The 21,698-nt window shown below is 31.3% G+C and overlaps 1 protein-coding gene across 2 annotated transcripts in view; it reads right to left on the bottom strand.

Annotated features, from left to right (window-relative positions):
• Window positions 1-4,722: 4,722 nt before the first annotated feature.
• The window catches only part of LOC137924167 (uncharacterized), a 34,154-nt gene continuing 17,178 nt past the window's right edge, over window positions 4,723-21,698 (bottom strand). The window contains exons 2-3 of one of the 2 annotated variants that reach the window (XM_068767517.1): window positions 6,047-6,180; window positions 4,723-5,177 (exon numbers count right to left, since the gene is read on the bottom strand). In XM_068767517.1, the coding sequence (XP_068623618.1) occupies window positions 5,174-5,177; window positions 6,047-6,180 (138 nt within the window). In that variant the 3' untranslated portion in view covers window positions 4,723-5,173. Of the gene's footprint in view, window positions 5,178-6,042; window positions 6,181-21,698 lie in introns of those variants that run through there. The other variant, XM_068767518.1, reaches the window with a different exon arrangement.

Here is a 21,698-nt window from a genome sequence, read left to right as displayed (position 1 = left end):
TTAAAAACAAATTTAGGAATAGTTTATGTAAGTTCCGTGAGATGGCGTAATTTTTTTATTCATCGTACAAGAAAGTACATAAAAATAACGTCAAAGTAGAAACAAAAAATGTTAGACTAGTACAATATTTCAATGATAGATGGTGTTTTACAACAAAAAGATTTGTGTATTGGTTATACACACTATTTCAAGAGAATAACATTTCTGTCTTTATGTGATATATATAGTGAATAACGTCACACCTCATTAAGTGTGACGCAAAATCCTACTGCCTATTATAGTCTAATAGTAAGAAATTACATCCTTTTTCTTCCTGCCAATAAAGGCGAAATTAATATTTAATTGTACCAAAAATTATAGGCCATCGTAAATGTTTCACTGAAATTGTATATTATTTAGTTTTCGATACTTATTCTTAGTCATTGGATCACGTTTCTACATTTTAAAGTTCCTAATATAATTTCACGTTGTGTCCGACTTTTGGACACAGTGAGGTCGCACTGTCTTATCCTCAGTATTACAATGATCATTGTTTTAATTACACAATACTTTATTTTGTTCGTTTCATTGTAAAAATATTTCTTGCAATGAATACAAATATTTGTTCTGTTCACAACGGGGCTTACCACATTCAGACCCAAAAATTGAATATATGGACAATTTTCGCGAAAAACTTAATTCTTTTAAAAAAATATTGGGAATGTTAATTAGTGTTTAACTTAAACGATAAACATATGATTATTACTATGTAAGACTTGTTATCTTCCCGTTTCTTTTAAAAATAGCATTTCGTTCATATTCAGTCTTGTTTGCGGAAATTTTGTAGCCACCAGAGACTCCGTCCGAAAATTATAGAACGATTATTACATTGTCCAGTTCAATTGTTTTCAAGCGAAACCAATAATAGTTATATTTGAACAATTTTTAATTTAGGTTCTTTGGTGTTCGTGCTGTCAATAGCCATCAGAAAGTCTAATTTTAACTGTTCTCCGGTCAACAACTTCATGCACATTTTGAAGGCTGTGCCCAATCCGGAAGATTTTATAAAAACGTCGTATCGAAAAATCGATTATGATGTTACCAAACTATATTAAAATATTTTCGGTAAGTCGGTAAAACCAGCAGTCGCTTTGTTTTACTATTGAACCATCTAAGAGAAACTATATGTACAACTAACAGGAATGAAACTCATTATTTTTCACTCTGTATTTTTCTTTTCGTTAATGAAAAGGATCGACACACATCTTGCTATGTTGAATGCTGATAAGCAAGTAACAACAATACACAAAACACATGCTTTTTAATCTGTGGTAGGTTTTGTGTGACCCACAGATATCAATAAAGATTTTTTACATCATATTTTTAAAGCGGTATGGAAATTTTATAATTACTTTTTTTTATTATCATTGCCTATATGCATGTTTGCATCCGAAAATAAAAAAGGATCATAATTGAACAAAAGTTATGATTAAATTACTTATTTGTATTACTTAATCGATTTCATTTTCGTATATTTACTTTTATAATTATTTTTTAACTTTTAAAAAGTTTAGTTTCAATTTTAAAAAAAGGGTTATTTAAATCGTTAACAGGATTATTGTGAAACAAAACATTTTAAATTTGACGCCTTTTAACTTTTCGCGTCTCTCATGCTGCACAACGATTTGTCAAAGTAATCATTTATTTTGAGACATCAGTATTTAAATTTTCTCATAAATATAGCAATAATTGTATACAAAAAAGCTACTAAAGTCTTGCAAAGCATACAATGCACAGTATTTCAATAACAATTAAAAATTTAATTGCAATTGCGTAATCAGTTTGAACTTTATTAGCATATCGTAATACAGCAAATGACCATCAGGGAAACCATAAAAAGTGTGTGTCATATTATCACAAAAAATTTATACATAATCATGATAAAATACGAATGCTCACACGCATGCATAAACTGATAATGCTAAAAAAACTAGTTTCTATCCAGACATGCGTGAATAATCGTAAAAGTAAATATTCTTACAACAAAAATATTAGGCATGCATTGTCTGACGTTTTTGTTGCCGCGTCTTATATCTCATAAATTTATTTTGTAATATAATTTTTAAATTTTGTATGTAATAATTTAATGTGAGATACTTCTTCGCAATTTATTCAAAAGTAACACTTGAATAATTTACTGCAAATAAAGACCTATAAAATTACTTTATCGATATGATTTAAAACTACATAAATAATCATCATCAACTTCCATACATTACGTCCCTATATGGTCCAGTTTACGTACGTTTGTTGGTTCGTGTTTTCCACTCCAAAATCTTAAGTCCCCAACATCTATCTGTTAAGCGCGAATTAAGTGGCTTTTCCACAGCCTCAGTTTGCCAGTTCGCTAGGCTATTCAAATTCAAAATTTCTTTATTCAAGTAAGCATTATTGACATGCACATTTAAAGCGCCGATTATTTTTTTAAACATCATAAATAGTAAGTAAAAACAGATTCGGATCGCTGATCTGTTGAGAAGAACCGACCAGAAACTCAACAGTCCAAAAGGAAATTTAACCATTGTTCATGTGTACATATCATATCAAAGTTAATGATTTAACATTTTGATCAACTAAAAACTTTTGAATGCTATAATAATATTTATTTAATAATGTACTTATGATTTTACGTTGAAAGTTTAGAAAAGTAAGGTTTATAATATTTTGTACAACCTTATACATGCATACCAATGAAGGGTTTTTTTTAATTTTTTGAAGACGAATTTTGGGCATTAAAAATTCGTTTTTATGCTGTATGCTAGTAGTGCTGTAAAATATCTTTTCTGTACAGCAAAATATTAATGTATTTAAATGTTAGGCTCAATATATTTAAAAAATATTAAAATAGTATTGTTCTATAAGAATAACAGTTAATCAATGTCGATGTAAACGTACAGAAACATCTGACTAAATTAATGATGTATTTCTAGGTAATCAACATTTTAAATTATATATGTAGTATTGTGATAATTGCAGTAATTATGAAGGTATGGTTTGAGCACAGGTGGGGCACAAAATAATTATAATTCAATATAATATTAAGGGCTATATTGTAAGTAAAATAGACAATATGAAGGGAGTACATCGTTGTTACACAACTAATTACGATTAACAATTCCACGCTATAAATAATATAAAGAAGTTTTGTAAATTTATTTCGTTGCATTATTGAAATGTTTTAATAACTATTTACGATACAGATTAAATACGATATTAAAGTTAATGGCACTCATAGCCTAAAGTATTTTCATGTGCAATGCAAATATTCATTTAATTATTTACATTTCGCGTGCATATAAACTTATATTTAATAATTGTTTGTCATAGCATATTATTGGAAGAACATGTTTTATTTGTATTTAAAACAATGTGGTAAATATTAAAAAAGAAAGTAACCTATATTATACATTGCTTAGATTTAACTTACACAATTATAAATCTATATTTGTACAAATCCTTATGTACAAAACGCCTACATAGGTAATAACTAAACGTGAGGTTCTATTATGTACTTTATAACGGGTATTTGCCTCGTGCTTATATTGTAGAATTTTCCAGAAACAACTAGATATTTCTCTTATGATAAAAGTTATCGGCGCCTAAACCTTAATAGCTTTTACATTTAAAATAATCTATTGACACCATTTGGTAAATTTGTAGATAAGACATATGAACTTTCTATTAAATTTATTAAGAAATTTATAATTATTGGACAAAAATTTTATCAGCATCTATAAAAAAAAGTAAAACTATTTCATACGGCAATAAATAAACAAAGAATTGCGCAGTCATCAAAGCTATTTGAATGTTTGCTCTTTGGCCCTTATTCAGTATTTGATACAAGAAAGCGTATTTGTAAGTGAAATTTGGAAGTAGTTTTAATATTATCGAAACGTATATTTTTTTAGATTTTTATCCTACAATTTTCCGCTGAAATACAATTAATAATCATATATAACCAATAATTCATTTTTGTATATCATAAACTAGCAAAACACACTGCTTCATAGTTTGACACAAGGACGAAATCTTAATGTCTAAACGCGCTATTATAGAAATGGTCTTTCCTTATTAGACCTAGAAATGAAAATATAGACAAAGTTATATCCGTAAATGATATATTACAGTAGATTCGTTGCATTCATGAGATAGAATCACATATGTTATATTTTTATTAATGAATCTTACAAAATCAACATTTTATGTTACATGAAATCGCTTTAAAAGTAAATTAACGATTTACAATGTAACATTCGTAATTTAAAAGGCATTAAGGGTAAATGTAATCATTATTCGCTTCACGATCAATTAACTTAATTTCATTGCATTTGTAATCACTTATTTTAGTCAATCCGGTTCTTTTAATTAGTTAAACCTTGATTTTATAATATTTCGTTACGTTTTCTACTTTATGGCTTGAAAACTTTATATTGGACAACATGTTCAGTCTCTGTTTCGATGTAATCATATAAACAAACCATTCAAACAAGTAAGTCTTCATTATTCAAGTATATCACCAATTATTACACACATTAAAATCAATTATTTATAAATTATTTTCCACTTGCTTCTTTGAATTAATTTTTAAAGAATTTTTAATACTATAGTGGCGGTTTGCGATATACATATGTTGTAAAAAAATTTATAATATATTGAATATACACATAAAGTATGATTTCAAGAATTTTGAAGAAAATTTCTTTTACTTTAAGATTTAATTAGATTATGAATTAGACGATAGAATTAGACTTTAGATCCTCTACAAATGAAATGAATATAATAATCCTAAAAAAAACCTTGTGAAAAGACGATTATATTAAAAGCTCACAGCTATTTGGAATAAACCATGTACAATGCATTCTTCGAAAGTAGCCGCGTTCGTGACAAATGGATGTACATTCGTGGGTATCGATTACTACTCTCCCACGAACAAAGTTATTCATGCAACTAACAAATAACTATTTCGCCTGAACGTCAAAGATCTTAGGTTTGTGACAGCTGCAAACGATATAGTTGTTATATGTCGTAAATCGAACAAGAATCGAGGTAAAGTGATTGTCGTTTCCGGTAGAGACGCACGTGCAGTGGAAGCGATACACGACCTGGATGGCACCGACGTTTCCATGGCGAGGTGTTATCTGAAATGATCGTAAGAAAGTGTTTTATTTAAAGCATAAATAGTCAAAAAGCCGTCACGATAAATAGTTAAAAAAACCTACAAAAAAAAGCTTCCATATTTAAAAACTTTATCCAGTGTTAAAGAAAATTATATTTCATAATATAACAGATCAAAAACTAAAACTTCCGTTTCACTTTTAGCAAAATATATAAAATCATCATGGAGTAGGTACATTTGGTTAGTAACAAAAAATTAAAAATACTGTGTAAAACACAGGTGTGCCAGAAACGAATACAAATTACAAAATCGCATTGCTCGTATTACGTATGCGGTATCTTGGAAACTAAGTCACCGTGGAGCGTTTTATTAGTAAGCTAAACTAAGCTAAGCTAGTATAAACTTTGTAGTTCTTTATTTGCAATCATTGGGGTGTGAAACATTTAGTTGTAATATAAGTTAGTTTGAATCAAAACTTAAATCTTAAATAGAAATATCGTTAAAAATCATCGTAAAATATATTCTTTGATTCATACTTTGTGTGTTAATAATATAAGGCTGCCACTGCTCACAAACAAGTTACCAGAAGATGGGCGGCAGAATTCACTACGTACCATAACACCACACTACGATCGCCGAACGGCCTGTCAAGTATGGCGATTATAGTATATCGCCCCACAGATATCTTTGGAAGAAGACTTTGCCTTGCAATGATTTTCTATGGGCTGAAACGACGACGATGACGAATACAAATTCCGTAAGAACAGATATTAGATCATAAAACGTTGTCTTAAAATAAGATTGATTTGAAAGTTCTTTCAGTTTGGCAAATATTTAACAAAAATAATCTAAAATTAGTACAATAAATATATTAAATTTTAATTTCATTACCTAGGTGCGTGTCGAGATCTTAGCATATGCGGAGGCACCTCGCGGCGTTCCACTTCGTCTGAACCAAGCTGCAGACCGGCCACTAGCTGCATTATTTCCCTCTCTTTCTTTAATTCTTCACGACCTGTCTCCACCTGTAATTTATGAGGATAATTAAACAACAATATTTAAAAGTTATTTTATATTTAAACTCTTACTGATAAACAATTTCCGACGAAAAAATGTTAACATTGTTAAATAACGGAAAACTCCCTGTAGATAAAGGTTGTTGAAAAAATTATTCATTATTTTTATTTCAGACGTAATGTCTTACGTAATATATATCTGTATCTTACGAAATATATACTATATATATATATATATATATATTGCATAAGCCTTCCGCAGATTTCGAACAAGAACTGCTGGAAGTATATCCTGCGTTTTCCGACAACTGTAGCCATATTGTAGGTGGAAATCCCGTACTGCGCTGGCCAGACGTAACCACTCTAGATCCTTTAGACCACAGCCTTTTATTGTACACACTATTTATCTGCTTACTGCCACTTTAACTAGCTACTTTCTTTCATCTTCGGATCTCCTAATTCCTTATTCGATATGATTGAGAAATCCCTAGCATAGATGTCTTCATGACTCTTGAGCGAGTGTTAATTCAGCAAAGAAAAAGGAAAAGAGTACAAGGAAAAAGAGAATATTATCATAACGCATTAGAATTATATATAATATTAAGAAATATTTCATATAAAAAGTTATATTGTATAAGTTTGTCCTAAGAAAACAATCAGACAAGAGAACAATCAGACAAGAGAAGATCAATACAGACATTCTACAAGATAAGACCTTTAAATAACACTTCGTATTGATTAGATAGTTCGTCTAATCGAAATATTCGGACGACCCTCAAAACACAAATGTTATAGTTCAAAAGCATAAACAGGAGGTCAAACAAGATTGGCATTGTGATATTAAATCAAAATGTTAAATTTTAAATAGGTACCAAACCAGTTTTAATGACTGCTGGCTTCCTAATGAATTACATCATGCAGTTCCGATTTTCGACATTATATCTCTTTAGAATTACACTACATAGAGGTAATGTGACTTTATCCTAAATCTTACACATAATTAACGCCAATTGTAAACGCATATATAAAAAAATTACCGGAGCAATTTACAGTTAATCTTTTAGATGGCAAAAAGTTAGCAATTGACTTTATTTTTTTCCATAATAAAAAATCCTTAGTGCATAATCATCGCATCATTTGTTACCGCGAACAACATTAAAGGTCAAGTTACTCAGCGGTCGACCATTAGCATAATTTCTAAGAAAATAAATCAATCAACAACCTTAAATTTTATTACTTTTAAATATTGAATTTATTTTAATAAATGTTAGTTGTTATTAGTTTGTTAATCGTTATTTTTTACGCTTTCGTTTTATATTATTACAATTATATTACATACACATTAACTTATAAGTTCGTACCATGAACCCATTCGTATATTTCAGTAAGGATATAGGATTTAGGGTGAAATTTATAATACAATTAAAGAAAAAGTCAAATACATTCGTTGTCTACTATATTAATAAGTATGTAGCTAATTTCCGAGAGCTAAAAAATGATTTAAACGAATAATTTTCTAAGTCGTGAACTAAAATTATTTTATACTTTCAACGTGACAGATTTCTGGCTTCAAAGCGCAAACTTTAATCACTTTGCGACATTTTCTTTAACACCGTCTCCTCGTTTGTTTTGATATACATCACTATTTAATTTTAAGTAGATTATAAAGAAACCGTTCTTCGTTTTAAATTAACTGTACCAGGCGGTCTACTACGTCAACCTATTGTGTTGCTAGACGTCCACGCATAGGAAATTAATGATGTTATTCATAATTGTTTCAGAAAAAACATTGACACACGGATTTACATTTTTTTAGCAAATAGTTTTAGATAACTCTATTATACTCCTAACAACAAAATTAAAAATTTGACAATTTAATGGCCGCTGGAGCCTCAAAAGTGGAGACCACCAACCGGCGTTTACACGCACGGTAGCCAGATATCCTTGTTACAGTCGTCGGAAGACACTGGATGTAGACGGCTTTCTACCGTTTCTATTGAAAATCTTTAAGGGAAACTTCGTCTAAAAGTACTCCTGCGACTGAAATTATGATAACGATGAATGACTGTAATTAAAACGATTCTGATGTTGAGTTTGCTAGTATACAACCCTGATATCACCATCGCACCTGTATATACATTCGCAATAATACATGTGTCGTAGATAGTTAAAATACTGGTTTAGCATAACTTACTACCTCATATCTTAAACAGGAGTACAGACTTAGTGCACTAAATATGATTTTCGTTCACAAAACCGTACCATGGGCGGAGTACACCACAGATATATTTTTGTAACATTAATCTCATATCTCATTTGTATTTTACACTAGATACCCCCGCTTCACGAACAATAGATAATAGAATAAAATCTAAATAAAATCAAAGATAAAATCTACTCTAAGCCTATGGTTATAGTAATGAATAAATACAAAAATTGAAGGCGCAGAGATTAGAAATAAAGAAGGGATGTTCCTTTCCGAAATTCTACCCAAAAGAAGACTTGAAGAGTCAGTCACTTTAAAAAAAGTATATTTTCAAACTAAAGCTATTCTAAATATAAAAATTAGCGTAAATATTTTTCTGCTTTGTTAAAATTACCAAGATAAGGTTTTTTTACAATAACACCCATAAAAAACAGTGCGGGCCACCCGAACCGAGAGGTTGATATGTTTTTCATAAACCTAAATCTTCACTTAGTTTTTTTCAAAATCGGTCGGGAGTTTAAAAGCATGACATTAAAAACTGCTTACCAGTAACCAACATGACTTACATTTCATACATGCTGGCGCAGACGAAACGAACGGTAAACGAAAAGGCGAGACGTAAAATTGTCGAGTGGTCGTGTGACTGCGTACGGTAGGACGCTACGTAACTTATTGCACAATAACGCAAACGTACCGAAGCGATTGCAACGCGACGCCATCGCTTCCTTATAGACCGCTTAGTTTCTGGACCAGAATTCAGATCACGAGGAATGTAGACTCTCGGAATCGTTGCAAACTAGTTCACGTGATTATGAACATGACGCTTTGAATTTCCGCTATTTTACTTCGACATCGACTCGCTTTTATGCAAGCTTCGTAACGGAACTCAACTCAGTTTCTTTATATCATTTTCGGAAACTTATATTGGTGATAGTAACAAAAAAATCAAGGACCTGGTTTATCGCTATTGTAAATAAATTAAAATTAATTCTTTCCCTTCAGATATTATTTATACATTCGTGAAGTCACGTAAAAGGTTCTTCGTCATTATCACCATTAGAGTCCTCAGATGTCCACTGTTGAACATAAGGCCCATAGATGTCAAAAAGTTTTTACAAAGAGATATTTATTATATTAGAACAATTTAAAAAAAAATAGTAACACAATTATTTACCCAAACAAGCTTGGTAAATTAAAATATCTGTTCTTAGCTGTCAAAAACCTATATGTTCAAAAAATATCATAAACCATTACAATAAAAATGTCTTCGCGTTTTTCTTGTAATCTAAAATCGAAATAGAACACATTTTTGAAAGAAATACTTAATTGAAACGTCTACTTTCCTTGCGTGGTATTATTACGGAAGATCGTGACTTTTTTAGCAGTTCCTAACCTCGCTCGATGCCACAGGAGCTAATGGGATACACTCCACCTAAGACCCAGAAGGCGTAACATAACTCTACAAACTCCCCGAAAGATTTTAACTTTTTTTAAATGTTTTTCTGTATATTTTTTATTACTTAAATAAACATTAATTCGCCTATTGTTTTTCATCAACAACACATTAAGCACATTGTAATAAAGTGTAATAAAAAATAACACTGATTTTTTCCCCATAATAAAAGTCGCTTATATGTTTATTGCGATAATAGCAAACCATAAATAGTAATAATAACTATAAATGGAATTCGAAGAGATTCATATGAATTTACCGACAATACTCCATAGGCGACACACTAGACAGTGTTGAAAGTGAAAAGCATGCCGTCCGCTAATCATTCGCCTTTATTGGATATGAATGAATCATTTGTAGATGGTTCAAAGCGAAATCAGTGGTGAAGACACCGTAACGACATCGTATTTTATTAACACATTTAACCACTGTAGCGTTAAAAATGTCTCGTCGACCCTTGTTTGTACCGTGGGACAAAAAGCGGGGAAGAAAAGCAAATTTCTCTAGGTAGAGTTCTCTAACCGAACTCTGTTACTGAGATACATAGTGTATAGAACAGTAATCCCACGGAACATCTTATTATATAAGTTATACACTAATAAATATACATGCGATGCTTGTGAACAGTCGCATCATATACAATTAATACACAAAGTATGAATTAAATAAAATTGTATCCCCGGGGATTCGAACCTGTTACCAATGATCGCAAGTCTCAGTCCTCTACCGCTGGACTGCCACTGTTTATGAATTTAATAATTGGTCTAAATAAAAATATAAATATAATAAAAAATATGAATTGTAAAAAAGTTAAACACATAATATTTTCTTCTAATGACAAAATTTAAGCAATTTAAAATATTTACGTATTCTTCATATTACTCTGCAAAGAATGTACGAGTTTGTAGAAAGCTATAACGTTTGAGGAAGACAGTAAAACCGCAAATTTTATGAGTTGGTTTTAGTGAAAATTTTCGTAAATGAATCATTAAACAGATGCGACACTTTCGCGGAAACACTATTAGTTTTGAGTTTGTTTGTGGACTTTGTTAGAACTACAAATATATTATTCGATGATTATAATTTTTTTATACTTCTACATTGTACAAAATGCGAACCAAACAAGCGCATTTCAACGAAGTTGACATTTTGCAACATTTTATGGCGCATTGTAAGCGTTATTGGTATTTCAACTTCAACACAATCACTAAACTCTGTTCATATCGCTTTGGAAAAAACGAACGTGTTTATTAATGTTTCTTTTGTTCTCTAGAGTATTATCTATTGACATGCTACTGAAGCATAGTATACATATTATCATGATGATATAATATAAAAACACAGTATTAAAAAGAAGTTTTCCCATAAATCAACTCTATGACGTAAGCTGGCAAGAAGTCAGGTAGTACTTATACCGAGAATTTTTTTACCTTTTGTTGTCAGTCGTTATGTATCGTCGTTATGTTTTAAACATTTCATTTGTTCGTTAGTTCAAAGTTCAATACGGTGACGATTTTTGATGTTACATCTTCATCATCATATCAGCCAATAAGAATAGTTACTAGCAATATAATATTAGTTAATAAGAAAAAATATTCTAATACTCGAAACGTGCAAGCTGGTCAACTTTCTGAAGGAAATTCCCTCACTATTCATCTAAATGGCTCAATTATGCATAAACTGGTATTTAATTCATAGAAAAATGTAATTATCTTGTGCCATTTTTCAAACTTAATGTTTGTTAACAAAATTACTTTCCCTGTCCACTTAATATTAATGATGTGAATGCGATATAACACAACATTAATGCTGTTCTCCTTTTTATCTCTCAATACCTAAAGATATGTAAAAGGTTTACAATCATTGTGAGTTACGAGTGAAGACGTACGCTAAATCTTAGTCTATCATTACAATAATTATTGACAAGCTCACAGTTGTACAACTAGCCATAAGTTACCGAGTACGAAATAAAAAGATTCGGAGACGAACGAAAATTACCAACATAACCTAGCAGATTCGCAAATAGAAGTGGCAACATAGTGATTAAAACACATGGCAACGTAGAAAGCAATGCGGCAAGCACTGCGTACGGCGTCCACCCACAAGACCTTCGCATGAACGAATGCCACGGATTCCAAGCGAGCTTTTTGAACATCGCACGGCTAAAATGGTGAAGATGATGTTTTCTTAAAGATTCCATGTTTACTTGTATTACATTGTCTATTATTCTATTAATAAATTAAATAAATAAATAAAAGACGTAGATGTCTTGCAAGAAGCAATATTATTTAATTTACTTTTCGTGTAGAAAACTGTTTGTCAGTTGGCATGTATAGCTACTTTAGACTTGATATGTCATAATGCTGAAGACGCTTTATCGTAGCTATCTCTACCTATTAACTAACTAAACCTATTTATAATAACTAAACACGAAATTCCAGCGAGAGTGAACTTCAAGTCGGGCCGCTATTTAATACTGTGGCCTCAGCATGGCATCTAAGGTGACTAACCCTTATAAACATTTACCTAATAACATTTTTAAAATAAGCGGATGTTCATGGTTCAAACCTCGAATATGTAACAGTTAATGAGGTCCCACAAGAACGGCTCACTTTCTACGAGTGAGTAAAATGCGTTTGTTTGCATACAATTTAGGTTGCTAGTGTTAATAAACACTATATGTACCGCTGCATGCTTACAAAGACAGTAGAGAGCAGACTTGTTCATTTCATTTTCATTTTTACTATTATTTTGTAACTTGAAGAATAATTTCTATACCGCTTCTTCTCCAATTATAACATAAAATAGCAGTAAAAAGACTTTGTAAGAGAATGTAACTTTAATATTATTTAAATAAACAAGTGTAAATATTTTTATTTCCTTATTACTAAAATGGATACAAAATATTTTTGGTCAATAATAAACAATATATATACATGCTCTCCTCGTTCTTCTACGCTCAAGGTTAATGTAACATAATAAAACAATACACGACGAAAGCCGACGACCGTGAAATGTTAACCCACGACGCACGAACTGGGACGCACTGTGAATAGTGTGGAAGAAATTTTTTAACTTCATATGTTAATTAATGCACAAGATTTTTTTTTGACTTTCGGCAACCTCCAAAGAGAATCTACAGAAACGAAGCAATAGAGTTGAAAAATAAATTACATAGAAAATTAGCTTAGTAGAGATGTAATTGACTATAATAAAAAACGATATCAAGTATCTAGTAAAATATCTACTACGCCGTTAAAAATGTTATTACAACAGATCAATTAATAAATTATTCTTCGTGTGGATACCGGATGTCTGCCAAAATAATCCTCAAAACATATGGCAAAATCAACTACATTACAATGCGAAAAAATCTTGTGTATTTTTATTTAAATAAATACATTCAATCGTAGGAGGTCCATTACTGAACAGGCCTCTCCCATGAATTTCAAATAAGACCGATTGGAAGCAGTCAGGTTCCAGCGGGTTACTACTTTAAGAAGGTCGTCTGTCCACCTTGTGGATAAACGTTCTATGCAGCGCTTGCTGGTCCGTGGTCTTCACCAGAACCTTAAGGCACTAGCGGTTATTAGTTCTGCGTGCCATATGGTGTGCCCACTGTCACTTCAACGAGCCAAGCTGTTGGCCAAGTTACTTTCCTTCTTCTAGAGATCTCCTCATTTGATCTCGTAGAGATATTCCTATAGCCCTCTTGGTGACTCGTGCGAGGCTATGAGCATGCCAATAAAGCCTAAAGTAAGAAACCATGTGAAAGCTATAAAGCATGCTACTGCATATATTCATAGACTTAAGCAACATTATTTTAAGATATACGTTTTCCAAATAAATACAGCAATGTTTATTAAAGTTTCATTACAAAAACCATGTTAAAGGAACAACATGCATCGGTTGCATACAAGGCACACTCGAAAGCGAAGGGTTTCGTGTACTCATTTGTGAAGGCAGGCGATGTCTCTCCAGCTACGCCTTGGTATGTGTAAGCAATGTCGAACCATACAATGTTGGAAATAGTGCAATCGAAAGAAAGTTTACGGCCTGTACTATCGTACTGGTACTTCTCAGATGTTTTTAATTGAAGAATATATTACATATGCTACTTGAATAGCTTTTACAAAAACAAATACATAAAACACAATAAAAACATTCTCTTAATTTAAAATACTAATTTTTATTTGAAAAGTATCTGTAATCAATTTTTAATGATTCATATATCTTCGTTTGATAGATTTAAAAATATTTAATATATCTCGTATAAACAGGATAGTTAATATTTTTGTCATACCTTGAAATGCGTCTAATGAACGCAAATTACAAAAATAATTTGTAATTTATGCTACTAACTGTACTTTATCGCTGTAAATATTTACGTAACTTATGTAAAAAGGGGTCACACAACACAAATATCTCGAATTTTATTTTATAAGAATTTTATGATAATATTGTAGACAAAATTACTTACGCAATAATCTTTAAAATTTTAATTAAACGGTTATTGAATTTTAAATTGAATAATTCGTTTTCTAATTCTATAGTGTTAAGTATTTAAATTCGAACACCGGTACAGTCACGTCGACAAGTTAATAGCGACGTTTGTATGTCGTCGCAGTCGATCCATTCACATAGTACCACGCCGCCCGTTCAAGTTTGCGCTGCTTTCATGCTGTCAGCTGTCTAGTCGGGCGTCATTTGCTTTGGTAGTGTCAGCATGGAAAAAAAACTGGTTGGTTTATCTAGCTTATTAAATTATTGCATTTTAGTTAAAACCTAAATTTTTTACCGAATATTTTGATATACAAAACTAATTAAATATTTATAATTTGTGTATTATAATTCGATTACCTATAATAATTGAGACAATTAGTTTTGTACATTCTTCATTATCCTCAAAACAATTATTAATACAGTTAACGTTTTGCAGATTATTACACATAATGTTATTAAAAATGTTTTAATTTGTTTCTTAACTAATTTTATCCTCCAATAACAGTATATCAGCAAGAAATTTGAATTGCTTTTAATAAATAATAGATACGCACTTCTGTTGTTAATATAACCTAAAATGCATATAGTAAAATTTACATCGAGAGTGAAGCTAAAAACATAATTTATGGCATTTAATCAACGAAGTTATAAAACCATGATACAAGTCTAATAAAAAAATTAAATATGAATATGCATGTCGATCATTTGTAAATTCAATAGCGAAGTAAATACGTTATATTTAACAAAAATGTATCGTACGGACTGCATAAAATATTACAGCATACGTTTATTAATATTGCAATTTGTCGCGCCTATACAATTTGATTTTGAATAAAATTCTCACACTGACTATTTTGCTACGTACATCTAAATGTCATTTAGAACGTTTTACTGCCGATTAGAGCACTACATTTGTTTTAATAGAAAAGGGAATATAGAAAAAATGCGTGAACAACACCTTTTTTAATTCCAATTTTATATTTTACATATCCAACGATTCAAATTATGAGGAGATCCGTACTTCGATGAAACTACTAAAAAAAACCTTAAGTTAGCAGTGGTAGCCCAGCGAAAGAGGTCAGAGACTTGCGATAGTAGGTCGCGTGTTCGATTCCCCGGATGCAATCTTATGTAATTCACACTTTATGCATAATTTATATAGGATTGTCACTGCTCACAGATGTCAAGAGCATCGGCACCAGCGTCCTATGTGTATCATAAAACCATACAGCGATCGCCAACCTGCCTACCAAGCACAGTGATTTTGATATATTCCCTCCATAGATATCTTTAAGGGCGGCCTATGCCTTTCTTTGAGCGTACATCAGTTAATTAGAGATAGAAAAGAAAAATGATGGCGGCTATGGTCGGGCGGCATTTCTTTACGAGACTGAATCAAGAATAAGGAGATCCATAGACGAAAGAAAGTAAATGACTTAAACCATCAGATTGCACAGATTACTTAGAAGTGGACAGGCAACATAGAGCATAGAGCACGTGATCGCTGGGACCCTAAGGTTCCGGAGACGAGACCGCGGACTGGCAAGCGCAAAGTAGGGGACGTCCCCCTATACGGTGAGCAGATGACCCTATGAAAGTCGTCGGAAGACCTAGGATGTAGGTATCTAACAGGTCATACTGAGAATCTATCGGATCGAGACGCCTATTGTCCAGCTGTGTACAGATGGCAGATATGATGTCGTTTATAAAAAGAAAGCAAAACACAAACACCACGCGTTTTCCAAAACATCAGGCGGACCGGAAATGTTATTTCTGTCAACATATTTTACAGAAAAACCGTTTGATTTTCACCGCTCCGGCATTGAAAATTTGTATACTAGATGAAGAATATATAGAAAGGTGGTTGATAGCGAAGGTGAATATATTATTGATTAGAAATAAAAACTTGTTAAAAATGTAGATGTGTGAATTTAACTTAAGATAGCAACATTACTCTTTCTACTCTATTTCTTATTTTAATACTTATAATAATAGTAATTTTTTTTACACTTTTACTTTTTTTTTAATTACAAGTACAATACCTCAGAAACAACTAGCGATGATCGTCTGAAGGAAAATAACCGAGCCTATCGCTTGCTACAACATTTTCATGCTTTATAATAAATAAACATAATAATATAGGACATCTAAAAATATTATTTATGATAATGTACATCTTTTTCTTTGCGTTTAATTGAGATTACGAAATGCGCTTAGTCGTTCTATCAATATAATAATTGTAAACTAGCGCAAAAGATATTCCAGAGCACCAGGACGACGATGCCGCAATTATGCGATACAAAGGTTCCTTAATTCTTTATAGCATGTTGTAAACGTTGATGTACTAAAAGCTACTTATATTATGCACTAAAATGCTTAACTATTTGAAGAAATGTTAAATAAAGTCAAAGTATTAACAAAAACTGTTTTAACGTCTTTCTGTTGATACATTGCTTGCTGTTTCCCATGTTTTAACTATAAATATGTTATCTGTTTCGCTGCTACAGCAATGTTTAAAAATCCTGTTCCTTAGTCTTTTTAAATCTATGTAATAAACATATATCAATACATATTTATAACGTTTATTGTGTATTTTATTTATGAAGTTTTAATGACATTCATACTGCCATACGTTTGCAAGTCATCTCAGTGAATTTATGTCTGAGATTTAAATTAACAGCTGAGCAATAACAGACTTATATGAATTGCAGACTTTTTTTTCAATGTCGGATTTTATGAGCCTGACAGATCTATTCTGTTAAGAAATATTCATCTGCAGCAAATACAGAAAACAATTGTTGGTTTTCCTCAACATAATAGGTAAAAAATAGTGAAGAACAGCCATTTGTAAAAAATAAAATCGACAATAAAGATCGCAATAACATTTCGAATAATATTGTTTAATCTTTTTGTTTATTTTATTGTTAAAACAACCGCGCCGACCGCGAGCGACCAAGATTCGGAGTTCGAGAAAGTAAAATATACAAAAAGTCGCCCGTCGAGTTTCTCCCGCCAAAACTGATGTCACTGACCGATTGACATTCTACAATACCCACCCAATATTACAGAATCAGGGAACCATTCAATAAAAGAAAGTATTTTGAACATAACAACACTAAATGAAAATAAAACAACATAATCGCAATAAAAACGAATTAGATCTGAACAACCAAATGATGTAATTTGGTATTAAGAACATCGATAATTTGAATAAAAATTACAAATACGCGTCCATCTTTAAATTCGTTATGATGTAATGGAGAGAACAGGTTATACACTATGTTCTAACCTCTTTGCAAATTTGTTACTACAAGATTTCAAACCCACGATACAATTTAAAAAATTTTAATAAGTGTCCTTTACAGCCATTGAACTTTTTTATTTACAAATAATAATCTATGGTAAATAAACAAAACAAGATTAAGCTTTTTTTTTTAAAATAATGCAAAAAATCGTTCATGGGTTTACCATAAAATTTATACTCTCCATTTTAAATTTTGCACATTCATCAATTAACCTTTCTGAAAATAGCTTTTAAGATGATATTTAAAAGTTTTAACGTTAAGAAATCACGCTTGACAAACAGAGGTATTCGGAACGAAGCGGGCTCGTTCGAAACCCGCATTCCAATCGAAACGTGCCACTTGCGTGACATTTGCATTAACTTAGAACCTACATATAGATATGGTAATCCTTCGGCGTCGTTACAGACGACTACACGGGTTATAGAACTCACAGTTATAATTAACAGTCGGTCCAAGGTATCATGCAATTCTAATGACACACATATATTTAGCGCATCGTGTAAAATTAATTCATACGCGTCACTACAATCAGCTTGTGTAATACGTATAGGTAAAAAAATCAAATAAATTACGTTACTTGATTCATTCTTAGTAACGTTTTTTATATTTTTAATTAGTAAAACTGTCAACTTTCCTTTTAACTTTTTTGTACTTCGTGTGATCCAAATATTATATAAATGCCTTTAAAAAAAATAATAACCGTATCTGGGACATATCATCGAAAGTTATTTTAGTTACGTCCCGTTCACACGCAATTAAGACGTTTAATTAATAAATGAAAAAAAATCTATGTAACACGTAACATGGCTACGACATTGTTACACAACCACCACGCATGCCTGAGTAAAACTTGTCTATACATAATACGTTTACTAACCGTATAGAAAATTAGAACACTTGTTTTGACAAACAAGACCTTCTGCTGTTAATTTTAAGGTTTATTTTTAATTATTAATACGAGGCATTCGTTGTAATTATAATGTGATCAAATAGCTATAAAAGCCTTGATGCATGAGCGTGGCAAATTGCAATATTCGGTCTACATGTATGGTTGTGTATGAATGGAAATACTCGCGAACATTTTCATGTCTCACCGCAAACACTTACTTAATTGTAGTTAAGTCTTTAGATGTGATTGATGAAAATTTATTGGCTTTACACAATACACGAGAACATTTGTATATGAGACACTAATAAATTATTATTAAAAGTACAGTTTACTGTTGCGCCATTACTGTTTTATTTGATTATAATATTTAGATCTTGATTAAAATCACGTTATTCAATGGGAATATTAAAATATTAAAACGAACTCAACCATTTTTCCCTCTCAATTTTCGTGAGAAACTTGGGGCTTTTATTTGTCAGGATATAACAAAATTTTTATCATTTATTTATTGGTCTTACACCAAGTATCAATTTTTTTTAAACCTTTCCAGGAATATACCTAACAATTAAAACAAATTTCACTAGGATTGGTAGTTTTCGATCGATCTATCAAATATAGACAGATATTCAGACACACATTCATTTTTATATGCTACTTTACTCTTCTAGTTGGCCTAATTCAATATGTTAAACTTTACCTGAAACCGATTTACCTATCTAAAATTTTACGGGATTTAGCAACTAGGTGCTCAAAATTGTAAACCAATTATTACAAAAGTGTTTCCTAAATCTTGCATTTCATCAACCACGAACGAGCAAGCTTAGTTCTATCGTCACACAGACGCAAAATTCACTTCAGCATGTAATTTGATTTCCAACGAGTAACGCAACATGATGAAGCAAATTTGTGTAGTCCTATTCAAGAATTATACAATTTTACGGCAAGCCGCGACTTGCGACCCGTGAAATAAAATAATTCGCTGATTTCACGAAATACAAATGTCATGATAAGAACTATGCAAACGAAACAAATTGCTTTAACTAATACTTCATAGTGTCTTTAACTAACTTTTAATTTATTTACATTTTATTATAATAGGATAAGTTGTTGAGCACAGAACACTAGATTGCGGCAGCAAATTCTGACTGTGTAGCATCTTGGAGTGGACAGAAATCTGACGTGCCAGTGGATTTCGAACATTATTAGAGCAGATACACTACAAGAAGAAGAAATATTCATTATATTTGTAACTAAAATATTTAAACTGGACGCGTGTAGACGCAAAGAAACACGTGTAAACTAGGCAGTTATTAAAACCTTAAAAAAAGGCGCAGGTATAAAAATAATAATAAAGCCCACATATTTTATCAGTTTTGAGAAAGCGAAATTAATCGAAGAAAGTGCAAATAAAAAATGATAGAAGAAAATCAAAAAATAAATGCGGCAGTAAATGGAAAGGAGAAAAGGTCCACAACACTATGACATATGTTCATTTATCATTGATACCCGTGAAACATGTGTTTGATAAATGAAAAAAAGATAAATACTTACAATTGTTTTTATAGATATTTATCATATACATATTGGGTATATAGAGAGGGATAAACAATTTTTCAAAATTTTCACAACCAGTTAAACAATGAACTTATAGAAGCACATAATAATTATATATTGATATAAAATTGTCATTTAGTATAGTATTTTTTATTAACTCTAATTTTTATCGCTAGGGTGTTTTGTTTACAATGTTTTTTTACGCGTTTACTGTACGCAGACTATTGGGCGAGGGATTACCGCTATTAGCCTAAATTCAGCACATAGACGTCCACTGTAAGGCATAGACCTCACACAAAAGATACTTAAAAGAGAGAATAAATAACAATCACCCAACTGGACCAGTGTATTGGTGATCGCAGTGTGTTATTATGATACATAGAAGACGCTGCTGCCCATCCTCTGGAAACTTTTTCGTGAGCAGTGGCATTTCTATATAATAATGCGGGGCTTCCATTGCTCAATGTATTACATATAAGCTGTTAACCTTCCATATAAATAAATAATAAAATAAACGTCTTAGCCACCTTACCCATTTCTCGTAGAAAAGGGGAATTAAATAGTACTTAGTATCTTATGTTTACAAATAATTTATTCATCACAGCTCTATAACGATACGTTATTTTGCGTGCATTTAACAGAGTAAATAAATCGCACATAAATCAAGTGAAAAACTGACATCGAATCTCAATAATTCTTTATCACCTTTATAACGGCATAGTCACGATATTTTCTCGCTTTCACGTTTTTATAATAGCAGGGACAGTGATTGATCGTCATCTTCAAAAACGTGCGATGAATACTTGTATTATTATCTTTTTTCGATACAAAAATTGTACCTCATATCTAAAGTGAAATATAGCTACTTTAAACCAAGAGATCCTATTAACATCTACCTGGCACGTATAAATGGTTAATATTAACAGTATTAATTTTTTTTTCCAAAAAAGATCTGATCGCTGCACTAAGCAGAATGGTCAACTGTATCTAGAAATTCAAACTTTATTGTCCTAAATGACGTTTTGACAAACTTTAATTCTTCTCCTAACAAACAGATTTATTTACACAACAAATCTGTATTTTAACATTTCAAAGCTCTTTGGTTTAATATTAAGGGTTATCATATTATTAATTACTCTTACGTTTATGAAAAGTCTTTGCGCTGCATATTTGCCACATACCAGAGCGAGAGAAATTTCTCTGTAACCTTCTTAAATAGGCTTCTTAATAGTCTTCTAAAGCATTAATGGGATAATTTAAAATTAAGCAGGGAGAGGAGTCTGGTTATTAAAGGTGAACACCAATGCTTTGTAAAGAGAACTCCTTAAACTTGCTGCACGGGTCAAAGATCAACCTAGCACCCACATAATATATCCATAGAAAATTAAAAAGTCACATCTCTCAAAAATATAACCAATAGACCCCAAGTCCTATTTCTAACAGACTACTTCTTTGAACATCATTTTAGGTTTTAAATAATTATTTATGCGTAAAAAAAGAACAAGAAATTTAGCAACAAAAAGTTGAACTAAAACTTTTGAAAGGGAATATTGTCCACGTATTAAAAATAATAATAATCGTTTAACCCTTAATTAGGCGCATGGGGTCAGAGCCACT

This window comes from Battus philenor, unplaced genomic scaffold (assembly GCF_028537555.1).
Source record: "Battus philenor isolate CCGP_79_NKW_IND1 unplaced genomic scaffold, ilBatPhil1.0.hap1 SCAF_23, whole genome shotgun sequence".
NCBI classification, from domain to species: Eukaryota; Metazoa; Arthropoda; class Insecta; order Lepidoptera; family Papilionidae; genus Battus; species Battus philenor.
This window is presented reverse-complemented; position numbering and strand designations above follow the sequence as displayed.